Raw genomic sequence first — 17,035 nt, 5'->3', positions numbered from 1 at the left:
TTTCATTTGTGGAGGGTTTTTTTGTGAAAATAATTAAATTAGATTATTCCATCATAAGTCATTATTTTAAAATGGATATTAGAATCCAAATTTTATCCAAGTGATGAAATTTACTCTGTTTATTTTATAGTATAAATTATGTATTTCTAAATTACTCTCTTCTTTCGCCAACTTTTTTTCCTCTCCCATTGCTCTACATTTTGGATCTAAGTTTATTTAATGTTCTCATTTTTGTATGCAGACCAAATTTTCCTCAAGTGAAGTTAAAGCTAATTTTCTGTATTATGTGCTTGCATACATTAAAGGGAATAGTTTATACATATAAATAATGTTTTATTATAAAGCTGCTTTTAATATTATTGCACAACAATAATTTTATCTTTTTGGGACACTGTTGTGTCGTGGTTACGAGAAAGAAGAAATGTCTCACTATTTCTTTAAATTTCTTTAGAAAACACAAGCACAACTGCTTCTGCATTCAGGAGGTTGTGAGTGGACTGAGGCAGCCTGTTGGAGCAGTACATTGTGGGGATGGATCCCATCGCCTCTTCATTCTTGAGAAAGAAGGATACGTGAAGATCTTCACTCCCGAAGGAGACATACTCAAGGAACCTTTTTTGGATATACACAAGCTTGTTCAAAGTGGAATAAAGGTTGGATTTTATACTTACCTCTACCTTTTTATATTTTAGCATGTATATGGGTGAAATGGGAAGAATATTTTTTAGGTATAATTAAATTTAAATAACAAAAAAGAGTAACAACAAGAGACACCACAGTTCTTTGTGGCAAAGAAGTGAAAACTTCCTCAGTGGGAAGGGAAAATAGCATCTTGTAACTCTTATCAAACTGTTTTCTTTCCCTTCATTTTTTCCTCACTTTAAATTCAAATGCAACTATTCAGCCCCAGCATTCCACAGCAGTATCTTTGTATTTTCATCCTTTGGGCTCATTTCCAGTCCATTGAATTCAGATGAGTTTTGCTGTGGTGGCAGTGGGAGCAAGTTTGGCTCAGGGCCTCCCCTGCCCTCCAGGTGCTCGGTGATGCCTGGAGACCTGGACACAGGAGGGGGCCTGGGAATGGTCAGGGATGCCCTGGAGAGGAGCAGGGGTGCTCATTCCCTCTTGGCTCAACCCCAAATGTAGCCCAAGCTTCCCTGCGTGGGAGGCTGCTCTAAAACTGTGTGTGTTGGAGGGGCACATAGAAGTGACTGTCCCTCTAAATTCAAACATGATGGTTGGTGGGACGAATAGCTTCCTTCCTGTCCACTGGGAACACTTTTGTGGTTGGGGCAGTGAGTGGGGAATGGGCACTGATGGGAATATGTTGGAAGGTGGAGGTGAGAAATTACATCTAGTTATGGGGTAAGTACCAATGGAAAACTTTTAAGTCTGTTGGAAGATATTTTACTTCTGGAATGCTGGAATTCAAGTGTTGTTCCATGTTGATTTCTTGTCACAATTCAGAGTGGTAATGCAAGTAAAATTCAGCTACATAAAGAAGTTTTAAGTTGTAATCAGGTTATGCCTAGAACAGTCAGGACTCTATCAAAAAGCCTTCATGGCTGAAAGTTATATTGACACACTCTTGACAGAAGGATCTTAACTGATAATTGTGACAAACTAGGTCAATTTGGAATGCATAGCACATGTTAACTGATAATTTTGTTTCAGCTGTAAGGGCAAGAGGCCAATTAGGATAGACTTTTCTGAGAGAGAATCTCAGAGGTTTTTAGTATGTATTGAAAAAGAGAGCAATGAAACATATTGCCCCCTTTTCAGGAGAAAAAAACCTACTTTATATGATTATGTGTTTTGCTGAATGCTTCCCTTTCTGCCCCTGAAGATAACCATTATGTTCAAGATATCCAAACAGAAGGGACTTAGCAGGGGTGGTTTTGAGCACCTAAGGCTGTTTCATATTTCTTAACCAAAAGTTCTGATCACTTGTACTTGTGGAAAACTGACAGTGAAATTTCCACAGAACTGTTATTGGTCCCAAAGAAACCTTTCTTGAGGAAACTTTTACAGCTGCAACTTAGAGACAAGGCTAAATGGAAAACTGATTTTCCATGCTTCTGAACAGGCACTAACCTGCTTGATATGACTCCCAACAGGTACCCTCAGGATCAGATACAACTTTCACTTCTGTTTTAAATCCGTGACCTGATCTTTTTAAAAAGTCATCATGTAATGGTCTACACTGGATCTGTTTCAACTATAACATTTTGTGTAAATAATTTGATGTTTCTAAGCTAGGAAGTCTAATTCAATTCCCTGAGATAACAGTCCAGTGACTGAGGATAATTGTGTTGCAGTGTTTAATGCAGGCTGGCAAGAATGGAGGCTTTATGTACTTTGCAGGGAAGGAGAAAGGGAATGTGCCTAGGAGCAGGACTCCAGCTCTTAAATAGAAAGAGTAAAGAATTTGTGGAATGAGTACATTACATAAAATAATAAATAAATCAAAAACCCCAAACCTCCTATAACCTAAATTATAGTTTTAAAACAAGGGTTCTTAAACATTTTTACGTTTGCAGTCTAGTTCCTATAATCATTGTCCATGGCCCCTTACCCACAAGGATGGGAGATCACTGTGGCAATGGCAGCATTGTCACTACTTGACAGAGTATTTGGTTTTACTTACCTGTTACACACTTCAGTACTAGACATCAGTAATGGAGAATACTCTGTGGACAGATGATTTTCCAGCAGGCAGTGCAGAACAGGCAGCAGTTACAAAAACCTCAACAAACCACTATGTAAAACACTGCATCCACTTGCACAGTGCAAACATCATGGAATGTGTCCTCTGTGCTCACTTAGGAACCATGTGTAGTGCCAGAATTTGGATGTACACACTTTGAAGAAAACAAAAACTGCTCATCTGTTTTCCAGCCTCAGAGCAATAATACCAAGAAAAGGCAAACTTTTTTTTTCCCCCTAAAAAGAAGTGTAAAAATTTTCTCTCTTACACTCAAGTGTCTGAAAACAGACGCTTCTGCTATTTTCTTTCTGTACCTGAAATACAAACAAATACTTAACTCCAGTGACAGTAAAAACAGCAAAAATACTTTTTCAGAATTTTAGAGACATATGTTGTACCCAGTAAATAATTAGAATAATAATAATTACAATGCCAATAATGAAGCTGTGGTTGAATCAAAGGTAATATAAATTGATGCCTCTGAAAAGAATTTTGGACAGCTATCCCATTAAGATATTTATAATACCAATAGATGGAATAATATAGTGGTGGCTAATTTTGTCTTCTTCTTTAATGTCAAGAGGAAATTTAGCAGTGATAAAATCATTATATTTTCATAAATTAGCAAATCTGTTCGAAAGAATCAACTTAAAACTATCCTGACGCTGATATAACCAAGAAACTGAAGTGATATATTTCCTTTATAAAAATAATCCTGGAGGTTGGTTTTAATTTCACAAACATATTTCACTCATTACAGCACTGGCAGTCAGATAAGGAGAAAGACAATATACAAAAACAGAGGAAGAGAAGTGATTGCATTGTACAACAAAAAGTCATGTTTCCCTCCTAAAAAGATGCCTTTTTGTTTCTCTAATGGATCTACTGATCCCTGTATTGGTGAAATTCATTTGAAGCCCCTAGCATTGCTCTGAGCACCTTTGTAGGGCTTCTTCATGGCTCTGCTGCCCTAAGCCCATCAGTAGGATTGTCTGGGCTTGCTTCTTGTCCTCACTCCTGGGATGGTCTGTGGATATAAATAGAAAGTAAGTGAGAAGAGTGGTACAACTCTTTGCCCAAGTTTTATTGGTCCATTGAAGTCACTGAGGTTCTCTGCTTGAAAAGTCTTGCTGCAGTGCACTTACTGACAGTTACATGATTGAATTTTAAGGAGTTCAAATTAAAAAGGAGCAGTGATAATTTTATCTGCTGCCAGTATCTCAGAAGGAATTAGCACAAGTGTGGAGAAGCATTTCATAACAGAGATAGATTTCATGAATGGATGATAGTGACTTATGCTTCTTTGTGGTCCTACTCAAGAGAACATTAGATGCAGGATTCCTGAAGATTTAAAAAAAATTTTAAAAACCTTATGAACCAACTTTCTTTGCACGTGTCCTAATTTCTGCACAGTTAGCAGGAATGCTTTTTTGATCTCCTATTTTTTAACTTAGTTGTTGGAAGCCATGAATGGATATTAATTAAGAATTTGCTAATTCAACATCTGTGGCCCTCTCCACTGTGCTTTATGTCACCCTGGCTACATAAGTATTGGCAAGTGTGGACACTTGGCCAAGCCCCTCCTGTCACCTCCTCCCCTGCCTCAGGAATGTGGTGACAAGAAAAATCTGTGTACCTTGGTCTTGCCTTAAAGCTGAGTGAGGACATGAGTGAGACAAGGACCTGTAACCCAAATCTAGGCCCTGCACCTGGCTCAGCTATCTAGGAATATCTAGCCCAGTGTAGTGGAGAAAATACTGATTCCATCTCCTAATGTATTAACGTGCCCATTAATATTGCAAACTACCCTGAGTGTATACAGAAGAAAAGAATGAACCCTTTATCAAAAAAAAACCCTCATAAGACACCCAAACTAAAAGTCTACTTTCCCTGTTTTGGTGATTTACTGCTCCATTGTGTTGTGGTGAAGAGAGTTGTTAGTTGCAGAGCAACATTTTACAGTTCTTCCTTCAAAGTTATGTAGCAAAGACAAATTTTTAATGAAAATATTAGAACCCATTTTTTCTTTGTCTGATTTTCAACTGCTGTTATTTTCTTTCTGTTTTAAACTATTGCCAAGTAGAAAAGAGGCAGAAAGTTGAAGTGAGAAGCTATTGAACTAATAATGGTAACACTTTAAGTGGCATTTAAGGAGACCTTATTCAATTATCTAGAGAATTTAGACCTAATGTGTCTGAATCTCTTGTCAAAATTTAGGTAAAAAAATTAAAGGCTCCAGAAGTATCATGCAAATCTGATTTTATCTCATAATGCTCTCAGCAGGGGAAAAAAAAGTGTCAAAACATTCCAAACACTTGGATTTAATGATTTCCTGAGATGTAACAAGGCTGAATATGCTGTTATTATAAGATCAGTCCAGTCACCTGGTACTCAAGATTGTATCTAACTTACAGAAAAATGGTCAATGCTGTAGGAGTTCTCCAAATTTTCATACTCATGTGACTGTATTTTATCTTATTAACTGTATTATTTCCTAAGATTTGGAAACCTTTAGGTTAGCAGTAATCACCATAAAATATAGCACAACCTATTACATCAATTTTCACTTACTTTCTTCTCTCCTGAGCCCAAAAGCCTGTATTGGTCTAAAATATATTGTTCAGAAGGGAAGGCATCAAGGTACAGTTTGGCAACTACAAAAAAATTAGGAACTTAGCACTTCTCTTGGGAATTAAATGCTATAATCACCTTTCAGGATACTTTCTGAAAAGCTAAGTAGCTCTGGGGCTGCAACTGTTGGTCCTTAAATCATTTTTGTGGTCCTTCCCTATAATCATTCAACTTCCCCAAATCCTTTTAAAACTAAGGACCTCAGAACTGTACAAAGTAGCCAAGTTTACATCTTACTGCTGCCAATGGTAAAATCAAGTCCTTGTAGTTAGAAGGTCATTTTCTACTTATAAATCCACTGACTGAACAAGCTCTTTAGGCACAGAATTGCAGCAGGACTTCATGTTCAGTTCCTTGTCATCTCTGATCCTTAGGTTATTTTCAGTTTATTGCTTTTTTGTTTTGTTTTCTTTTCTTTTCTTTTCTTTTTGATTGTGACTAAGCTCTGGTGCAGCTCTGGTGTGTATCTGCTGGCTACAGGGTCATAAATTGCTCAGCCAGCAAGAACGGCTGCACTCTGCTGCACTTTGCCTCACACAGTGCTGAGAGCAGAAGCCCCTGCAAAATGGATGTCCTTAAATTTGCCATTGTGCAGTTACCACTTGCACTGGTGTAGAGATTCAGTTATTTATATTTTTTTAGCTGGTAATAAAATATTTCTCATGTATCTCATGGGAATATCATGATAAAAGGGCAAAGTCTCTGAGGAAGGAAAGGGCATGGCAGGAGAGGGAAGGGAAAAGGGACAAAAAATTTCAGTTAAGTGATATCAGAGATCACCATTGGGAACATATGAGTTAAACTCTACCTCTGTCACCTTCTCTAGGATTATGGTATTACTTGTCAGAAACACTTAAACAGAAACTTCTCCTAAATTTTGAGCCAGTCACCTTCTTAGTTCATCTTGCTTTCAAACTAATACCAGTAAGACTACTTTATGTGAGGTTTTTTAATTCCCAAAGTTTTTTAAATGCTATATTCCTACTTAATTCATTACAAATATTTTAACAGTCAGTTCTCTTTGCAAGGAAAAAAACTCCACAGAAATATTTGACAATTTTTTTTAACTGTATGCTCAGCAAATTTCCCAGTAATAGCTTTTAGATGAGTTACAAGTTAGATATATCTCTTGCTGTGTTTTCATAGTTTTTAAATCAGAACACAAGTGCTTTCAGTCCTGCAGAATCTTATTAATGAGTGATCCAGTGACTCAGGTAGGAATTTTCTGTGATGCCATGAAGACTGCTGTGGAACACAGCAATTCATATGTTCAGTATATGAGTATGGGAGTAGACTGTCAGGCATTAAACATGTTAACTGTGCTGCTCTGAGCCAATTATTCCAGAGTTTCTCAGGATCAAATAAGCATCTGGTCACCACAGACATCTTTTTGCTGGAATGCATGATAAGTAGTGGAACATCTACTGTGCCTTCATGGTTGTGTCAAGATATTGGAGCAGACTGCCCAGGGAAGTGGTGGAAGCACCACCCCTGGAGGTGCTCAGAAGGCAGGTGGATGTGGCACCTGGGGACGTGGTTTAGTGGTGAACATGGTGGTGCTGGGTTCATGGCACTTAATGATCATAGAGGTCTTTGGCAAAGTTAATGATTCCATGATTCTGTGACATTTAATCACATGAATATGTATTACTCAGGTCATTCAACATATAATCAAATAACTTTTTCGTTAAATTGCACTGCCTCCAGCACTGGAAGAGCCTGCTCCAAGAAGCTTATAAGAGGTTGTGCTGTCTTTGCAGTGAGGAGTGGCTACAAAATCTACAGTAAGCCAGGGATAAAATCTATTTAAAACTTGATGTGGGAATCAGATTGTTTGTGTTATTTGCTGAATTGCTCCGTTCTGTCACTGATAAAACTTCTCACATATTCCTCTTGACTGGATGTGTACATTTGTTCTTGCATCTTGCTGATGCACAGACAGATCTAAGTTAACACATGCACTGTCCATTGATATCCACAGGATTTATGTTATTGACAGAATAATACACATAATTCACGCTAATCCTTCCATCCAAGTCCAGTAATTTCAATTTATTTCCCTCTGAACACTTACATGGATGAGGCTGAAATCAGTGAACCTTTCTTGAACTTTTTGCCCTGACATCACAACAAACTGTGCTCTCCTCCACTAAGCACTAGCTTGTACTCTCCACAAAGGTTATTTGCTCTCTGCTCCCTTGAAAGCCAAACTTACAGTGGCTACTAAATTCATGACCAGTTAGTCCTGAAGGGGATTATTTTGATGTATGGAGAGAAAGGGGAGCAGTGGAAGGTTGTATTTCTCTCTGGACGCTGGAAGGACAACTGAGAGGTCCTATAGGAATTTCTTCCTTCTTCAACCCCATGAGTCTGCAATTCTTCAGAGTTATTCAGAAACAGATTGTGAAAACTCTGGAAAGTAAATCCTCATTGTCCTACCAGACCAAGCTCTCAGCTCTATATGAAGAATGGGGATAGTCCTCTAAAATATCAATGTTGAGGCACAGAGCATAAGTACGGCATATATTCTGTGGTGAACAAACCAAGATTTCATTTTTATTCCATTCTGCAATTAATTGCACCAGTGCTGAGTGCAAACTCTATTTGTTGTCTTGCCCTTGTACTTCTAAGGATAATGAAATGGTAAATCCATGTAAGGCATGTGCATAGGCCCAGGCAGGGGGGCAAGGTGAATGAAATCATTGATATGTAACAGTGATAATTTGGGGTATTTTGGGGTGTCCTGGAACTCCTTTTTCAGTGTATGAAAAAGGGGGACTCTAGCATATCTTTGGTGAGAAGCTGAAACACTACATTGCCTGTGTTGTTGCAAAAATGACAGACCTTGGATTTCTCCTGGAGACTGCAGAGGGAAGTGATGACAGGGAAGTGATGTAGACTGTTTTTCAGCAGGACTTGCAGTTGAAGTGATGTCAAGTCCCAGGACATGGGAGTTTCTCACTCATCTGAGAGGTCAGAAGAACAGCAGTCAGAACTGTGGCACAACAGACATAATTTTGAGGCCACATCTCACCTGTGAGCTGCCCACTAGGCACCACAATTAATTGCTTTTAAATGTCTTGACATAACTGGAGCAGAAAAGTCAGAAAGAAATAATGGTTAAGTGTGAAAATGGCCAAATGTGAAAAAATCAGGACATTTTAAAGATAAACTACGTAGAATATAATTGTTTATAGTGACCTTAAACAGTAACAAAACAGACACAATATTCTGCATGAGAATTCAGCCTTCTTCATGAATAGGAAGATTTTTTTTTCCTTAATCAGTGATAAGTTCTTTGTAATTTTTGAGAGGGCAACATTGATATTGTGAGTACTTAATATACTTTAACTGTGTTCAGAATCTGTAAAATACTGCATTTTAACCAAAGACTGTATAATGACAGTGAAATATGCCTGGATTTCTTATTAACCATTTGCAGATTTTGGTACTAAATCCTAATAGGGACACAACAGGCCTTTGAAAGAGGTTGTATCTTAGCACCATATAGCTTTGTTAAAAATGAAGTTTTTTACCATCTAAAAAGCATGTGCCAAAAGCTCTTACAGACCTCTATTTTTGTGTGAGAGCCTGCACTAGATAACCATACTGGAGCTAGCAATTGTGGAACAGTGCAGTGGCTCTCAGGTTGTAAGCTGACCAGATGAAGAATTGCCAGTTTATTCTGAGGAAATTTGAATCAACAAAACATAATCGTGTCTGTTGATTTTGGGTAGCATGTCTCAGATTTGAGGAGCTGAGAGGGGAAAGAAGATAATACTTTATCATTTTACATGCACATGTGTAGATTTTAATGTTCTGTGTTTCCTTGAGAGGAATCCCATGGTGCCAATTAACCTAACTTATTCCAAAACAATTCTCTGTTTGGAAAGAATAATTTTCATTGTGGGTGTTCCATGAAATTGTATGCCTCATACCCTGTTATTACTGAGATGTGTGCAGTGCAATTGAGAATGCCAGTTTCTTTTCCATGCTCTGTATAGATTATAGCTGTATCCCACACACAGTGCTAGATAATCCCTACTCTAATTTTGTTATGTGTACAAATCCTTTTTGAACATTTAGCGGTTTAAAAAATGTAAAAATCCATCATCTTCTGAAACTACATTTGTTAAAACCAAAAGCTGAATTTAGAAGTGATCAAAACCAATGAATAACATGGCAATTATCTAATTAAAAGGAAATTATTGCTTTTGCTGAAATATAACAGGCAGATCATGATAGCCAACACAAAATGGCAAAGAAGGAATAAAGTTACGCAGAAAATTCCATGGTTTTTAGCCAACACAGTTTCAACCACATGTTTTTCTTTAATGGGAGGAGGTTTAACAGTCCACTTAGGCTCCAGGATTCATCATCCCTTTAAGCTCCTGGACACCCCAAAAACTGTAATGAGGTCCTAAGAATCCTTCAGGGAATCCATGACACACTGGAGCTCTTGAAAGCAGTCTGTGTCCTTGGGACTTCTTCTCTGTGCTTTCCTGTCCATCAGAGCTAGGATTTCCTTTTGTTACATCCCTTGTACTGTGCCACATGGAAAAAGGGTCCTGTGTTTGTCTTAAAAGAGGTGAAAAATTGAGTAACACATTTACTTTCATAGTTAATACAGCCCAACTGCTATTCCTATATATTTCCCCCAGATGCCCCTGAACAATTTTATTTTATATCCTCTTACACACATTTTCTCACAAGCTCTTAAGTCTTATTCCTTAGACAGGATCAGCAAGTTGTGTTGAGGGAGGAACACTTCCTCCAAGGAGCACTGGTATATTATCATGTTTTCCACCCATTTTATCCCCTCTGCAGTAAAAGTTGGACAAATGATCTGCCCCTAATTAATGGCTTATATATAATCTTAGCTTTAAAAAGCAGTCAGAACTATTTTTTCCCATAACCAAAAACATAAAAACCTCCAAAAGATGAAACCACTTAGTAGCTGACACTTATTTTTCTTCATTGTCAGTGTCTGCCTACATTCTCATATTGCTGGAATTTTTAAAGAAATTATTCCATAAATCTCAATAAAGTAATATTCTCTCTTAGATTTAATTTGGAAAATGGAATATACAATCTGTGGGAGAGAGGTCTGCAAAATACTTTCAACCATTTGTTTTTAATTTACAGCAGATACTTTTTAAAACCTTGATCTATCTTCACTGGCTTTGGACTGGAATCCCTACAGCTGAATTGCAACAACTTTAATTTATGTAATAATCATTATTTTTATGCTAACTGAACGCCTTGAAAAGGAATAAAAGAGGGATTAAATCATCCAAAAACTTTTATATTTTTGGCATTCTTAAAAGTTTGGTGAATCTCCCTCAGTTGGATTCTCAATCACTGTAATAGCCCAGAGGCAACACACAAGTGGTAGTAGATACATGGATCTGAGTGAGCTGTAGTGTTTGAGGTTTATTTAATATCAGACTTGCTTGAGTTCTTCCTTAAAGAAAATGCATACCATAAAAAACTGGATGCTTAATTGCTAGTAATGAATGTAACATGGTATTGTGCACCTCACAGAGGCCTGGTTGAAGACGTGCCCAAGCATTACTGACTCTCTTTAACAAGAAGCACACCATGTTTAGGGCTGTTAAAACCCTGAGCACTTCAAAGATCTCATCAAATCAAAAGGATCTCAGATCAGAAGAGAGGGAATGTGGAACTTCCATTGCTGCTGTTTTCCTTCCCCACAATGGCATTCCAAGATATGACAGGACCATATTATCAGGACAGGATTGCTCCAGTGACTATTTGAGGGAAGGAGCAAGAAGTCACAGTGCTCTCATGTAACAAGCAGGTGTGTGCCTGGGTAAATAAACCAGAAGATCAAATAAACCTTAACAAGCCACCTAGGAGATCACTCCAGTTTGCCCCTACAGTGTCTTACAGATCACAGCCCTGCCAAACCCAGGGTGCTTCCAAACATCATGTCCAAAGTCTGAAGCAGCAGACAAATCCAAATGTAGGGAATATTAGGGAACTGCCTCACAGAAACCAGCCCCTCTGGGGTTTTATCCCTCTCCTAGTTCTCTCTGAGTGGGAAAAACCAAAACTATTTCACAGACAGGATCCATGTTTCTCCGAAGGCCCATGGGGCTGGGAGGACTGCAGGTACAATTGGACCAAACCCTTTATTTACAAATGTTTGGTAAAGAAATGTTTAATGGATTACTTAATTCAAAAGTAATGTCATCCTTGAAGCAGAAGCATTGAAAACTCTGGTTTTTCTGTAGTTTAGTGAGTCAGCATTTTGTAACTTGCAACATTTAACACTTCTTGTAGAGATACATTCTCCCTACAAATTATATTGTCTATTAAAAATTTTTGCTTTTAAGTGAGTTTGTTAAACTTTTATGGTACAAATAAAAAACCAAAAGGAACATAGTTCTATACAATCCATATAATTCTCTGTTTTGTATAAAATGCATATGCATTTCATCAATGTGTATATATTTTAATTTACCATCTGCATAAATATTTCGACTTCTAGAAGTAAGTATCCTAAGGAAAAAAAGGTAGCAAATGACTAAGGGAAGTGAAGTTAATTTGCTCCTTACTAACCTAGTAACTTCTGAAATCACTTTATATCAATCAAAATCAAAAAAAGATTGCAAACAAAATGCATGAAAGAAAATTACTTTCAATCTGAGCAGAACTAAAATTATTTCTAATGGGGCCCGATAATTCCTTTATTCAATAAAACAAAAATATACCTTCAACAACCCATGAATAATTTAGGTGAATTGAAACATCATGAGCTACAATCCTTGGTACTGAATTTTATTTACTTGATTTCTGTAAATGTTGTAGTTCATCAAGGTAGAAATTACAGATGATTTCATAAAAGTGAAGAGAATGTCTTATGCATGTGTTAGATATTCTAAATATGCAGCAAAGGGGAGGTTTTTGGAAAAAAAAAAAGGAGCTTCAGAACTGAAGCACTGGGTTTTAAAACAGTGTCAGCAATGTGCTGACTTGGTTAGCAAATGTGTATGGCCGCTGAGCAGTAAGCAGTGATAAAGCAGAAAGTGCAGAGGCTGTTGCTGTGCTATAGTGTCACTCTGTCTGGAGCATTCAGAGGAGCTCCCAGGGCTGGACTGCACAAAACTTGCACTTCTTCCATTATGTTTCCTTGTTTTCTGTGTGAATTCTGCCCATTTACAAGAAGGTAGAATAGTGTTTTCTTAATGCTGTCCTCAAGCACACAATTCTTCATTTGATCAAAAACTAGTGGAATTAGGATTTGTGTTCAACTGATTAAAGGTCCGGGTCCATGATACTTTGTTTCAGTTCTAACTGTTTGAAACTTTATCGTCTTAATTTTAAGACTGAACATACACTGTGTTGTTCTAATTGCACTGGCTTTTTGCAAAGAACTTTGTACTGTATTCAGCCAAGTTACAGGGTTTCCAAGATCATGGTCTTGGCTCAGGATAAATGGAGCCAATGAGCTAAACAAATTCCTGCTTTCTTGGTTCTTATAGTACGAGAAAAATGGAAAGAGCAGGATACTTTTACTGCTTTGTACAAGTGAAACAATCCTGGAAACTGCAAAAATGTAAGTTAGCTGTGTTTATGTCAGAAAGACACACTATTTTAGAAATTATTTTTAGCTTTCCTTCAAAATGTGAACCACAAATTATAACATTAATGAAGCAAACCTTTCTTGGAAAATTTAAGAAAAGTTTGATTTAAGATAATCAGTTTGGGATTTAAAATAATAAAGAAATTGTGTCTAGTACCAAATATTGTGTTCTCATAACAAGTAATAGTAACAGCTCTGTGTTGAACGAGGATACACATGTCTATATTTGTTTCAACTTCTGTTATTAAGAATGCTTTTCTAATGAGATAGATTTTAAAACTGGGGTTGAAATAAATGAGTAATGGAAAAAAAAAAAGAGAAGGGACTTCTAATCAGGAAAACAGTGTACATTCTTTCAAAGTCATGTTTATAAGTTCAGAGAAGCAGTGGATCTAGTTCAAAGACAAACCATATTTCGATCTGCTTTTCAGAACTACCATATAGTTCACTACTAAACATTGTTTTCAGCTGAATCTTAGCACAACAACAACTGATTGCTTGAGATACATTACTGGGCATCATCATGGGCTGTCAGTTGTAAGGTATCACAATTTCTATGGAATACTGAGAGGGCAAATCTAGTCTTGATGCAGATCTTGAGCAAAATATATGAGTTGATTCAGGAAGTTAGTGTGGTTGAGCCACTAAATAAAAGCGACCATAATGTAATTAAGCTCAACATCCTCCCGTGGGAACCTACCATAAGGTAATAATATTAAAGTACTTTTCAAAAAAGGAAGATTTTTATATTGAGGAAGTTAGAAATAGCCTGAAGGGGAAAGTTAGGAAATTAAAATCCATAGAAGCAGCATGGAGGTTCTTTAAAAGTAACTTATTAGATTCAGGGAAAATATGTATATACTGGAACGATCAGGAATCAAGAAGGTGAGAAATATCACAAGGTACAAGGGAATGTTCAGGCCCCCAAAAAATAATAATCCTATAATAAAATGGAAATCCAACTCAAGTGGCACTAATAGAGCAGAATATAAATTCAGAACACCGGAGTAAGGGTTATATCCTGCCATTGTTTCACTGACAGAGCAAGTAGGAGTTTCCCATAAATATTCATGGTAGAACAACATTCTGAGGTTTGAGAGGAAATTTAAAGGACAAATAGGGAAAAATACAGAGAATTTTAAAAGACATCATAATAGAAGAACTTCCTCAAGCTAAGTGATGATCTTTGGCAGAGGCTGGTTAGGGGGACCAATGGAGCATAAAAGGAAAAGATACAATTTGATTTCTTTCCATAAGAGAAACAGAGAAAATCACATCTTATACTTGGTGTTTAACATCTGCTGCTTCTCCACCTGTAGGATAAGAAAGGGGAAAAAAAAAAAAAGAGAGATGAGAAATCATGGAAAGCACCAGCATAAATTACCCTGAAAATAAGTACTCGAAAGCAACTGAACATTAGCGTGGTTAAGGCAATGAAGCTGAGCTATTTGTTTTTACAAAATTTCATCTTTGAGTCTGGCTTTTAAAGGGCTCTGAAGGTCATCCTGCAAATAACGGAGAAGGGAGAACAAAAAATCCTAGATGAAAAATTAGGAGAATTGTGAAATTAGGCCCAGAAAAGCATCTTGTTTAAATGTTGATTTCTTGCCACAAACAGAATGCTGTCAAAGAATCTGTAAGATAATGAAGAGAAAGTAATTTATATCTCTAGAAGGTTTTATTTGGTGTTTCTGAAGAAAGTGGTATGAGGGATTGCTGCTCTAGCAATAAAAATATGAGCTGTTGTGGTTCTGACTGCACTCAGGCAAGAACTGCACCATACCAATGCCTCTGGACATATCTCCAGTACACTTCTAAATTAGGAGTGAAAAACAAATAGAAGAAATAAATAATCCATATCTTTAAATAATTTTTAAATGTGTAATCTTGTATTGCTTCCAGAAAATCAGCTGTTACTTTGAAAAGTTCATAACTAAGTGTCTGAATTTGCTGGTGATACAAGATTGAGTGTGTTGGAAGGAAGTCTAGAGAAATTTTTTGAAATATAAGTAAGGAAATGGCACAGTAATTCAATATAACATAAAGAATCTTTCAACACACAAAGAGCTCTCTGATCTTATTCTGTTCTATCCTGGAAAAAAATATAAGTGTCAGTGACAACTCCAAAAATCTATACCATAAAACTATATAACTATAAAAAACTATAAAAAGCAGTTATTGAGCAGTACCTAAAAGAGGTATTTGGGTAATGAACACTGTCACTATTTAACTCAGCAGCATCCTCAGCAGTACAGCAGTTGAACAAAATGATATTGAAAAGGGTTTTGACGGCATTTAAAAATATATTTAATTTGGAAAAAACAAGATCTACCAGAAATAGGTGAAGTGATACATTTCAGAGAAGGCAATATTGCCTTTTTGTTCTGTTTTTTCTATGATTAAAAAGTTTAACAAATTGAATTGTCACACTTGAAAGGAATGACATTTGAGCAGCATAATCACTTGTCTGTTACATGCTGCTGCTTTGATGGTTTCGATTCAGCACCAATTAATGAAGTATTTGCCTGTAGCTTTTCTGCTGCTATAATTTATTATCCAATTGCTTACAAAAAACGCAGCAGCCATGGAGCTTTCCTGGTAGGGAACTGGGCCTCCTGTCAATAAAACTGGGTGCAGGTAGGTCCTATGTCTGATGGTGTGGTAGCCTGTAGAACAATCACCTTTAATCTTTGCTTCAGATTCCTTGTCCAGAAATAACATAGTGCTAGTGTTTGTCTTCTGTGTGGGGCAGAACCAAGCAGCTCAAAATTAGCTTCTCTGTGAAACTTGAGGTATGCTGCAAAGCTTGGTGACTTGATAACTCATTTAGGCTGCCAGACTCACATGTACAGGCTGGTTTGTATCAGGGCTGGATGCAATAGAAAACATTTCCAACAGAAATTAGGAATTGTCAATATATGCTTCTGGGGAAGCTTATAAAATTACAAAATATTGGACACAATATACAATAATACAATTAAATTCAGAGAGGCAGCTTCAAAGGCATCTATAAAGTCAATGGTCCTTGCTCACAGAGACCTGCTGTGCTACTGCATGAAATTAAATATTGTTTGGTTAAAGGGACACATTGCTCTATATAGATGAAGGACATTATCCAGGATAACCAAATTGAAGATTGTAGTCCCTGTCATTAATCAAGTGCCGAATTCCTCCTTTACGGAGGTTGTTTGGAATCCTTCTTAGGTAAAGACTAGAAATTCTAGTAAAAACAGAAAAAGAAAAGGAGAAGGAGAAGAAATCCATAACAACATAACAAGTAGCTTGATAGGTTAAATCTTTAGGTGCCTGAACTGTTTTTGTTTTTTTGGTTTTTTTATATTGATTATGGTTTTCCAACAGTACTGCCACAGAAATGTTTTGCCAAAAACCCCACACTGACATAAGAGTCCGGAGTCTTGCCAAGGACAATTACATTGGGGATGTCATTCTCTAATGTCATTGTCACACCCAACTGCCCCACTTGCAGAACAAGGTCCCAAAGCCTTCTATTCCCTGGGCTGAAAGGGGAGGGAGAGGCCACTCTGGTGGCCTCTCTGCAGAGGGCAAATGCCCCAGTCCCCAGCCCCCTTCACGCTGTGGTGTGGGGACACCACTCTGGTGCTGAGGGGCTGCAGAACTCAGAGCTGCAGGTGCAGTGTCCCCTCTGCAGCCTCCTGAGTGCAGGGGAAGGGAGGATGAGAGGTTTCTCTGCTGTCTGTGCTTGTTAAGCAGCCCAGCCTGCTGCTGGTTTTCTCTGCTGCCAGGGCTCTCTGCTGGCTCACGTTCAGTTCTGTGTCTGCCGAGACCCCACACTCCCTTTCAGCAGAGCTGTCCCCAGCCAGTCAGTTCCCTGCCTGCATTGTTGCAAATGTAATGGGATTTGGAAAAGAAAAAGTCTGCAGGGATCTCTATCTGTAGCTCTGATTCATTCCTTCTGGCTGGGCTGTCCAGTCAGAGGTAGTTCTTCCCCAGCACAACGAAGATCCAAGGTTTCTGTTTAAAAACTAGAATCCAGAGATAGCCTCCCTGAGATATCTTTCTTATCCTCCACTCTCTCTTCCCACCATAAAACCCATCAAGCTGCTTTA

The 17,035-nt window shown here is 37.6% G+C and overlaps 1 protein-coding gene across 1 annotated transcript in view; it reads left to right on the top strand.

Annotated features, from left to right (window-relative positions):
• HHIP (hedgehog interacting protein) overlaps positions 1 to 17,035 on the top strand; it is a 71,453-nt gene that overhangs the window by 15,646 nt on the left and 38,772 nt on the right. Inside the window, exon 4 of the mRNA XM_074540807.1 lies at positions 452 to 653. Coding sequence (XP_074396908.1) covers positions 452 to 653 — 202 coding nt within the window. The remainder of the gene's footprint in view (positions 1 to 451; positions 654 to 17,035) is intronic.

This window comes from Zonotrichia albicollis, chromosome 5 (assembly GCF_047830755.1).
Source record: "Zonotrichia albicollis isolate bZonAlb1 chromosome 5, bZonAlb1.hap1, whole genome shotgun sequence".
NCBI lineage: Eukaryota > Metazoa > Chordata > Aves > Passeriformes > Passerellidae > Zonotrichia > Zonotrichia albicollis.
Note: the sequence above shows the minus strand (reverse complement) of the source record. Positions and strands in the feature narration are given on the sequence as shown.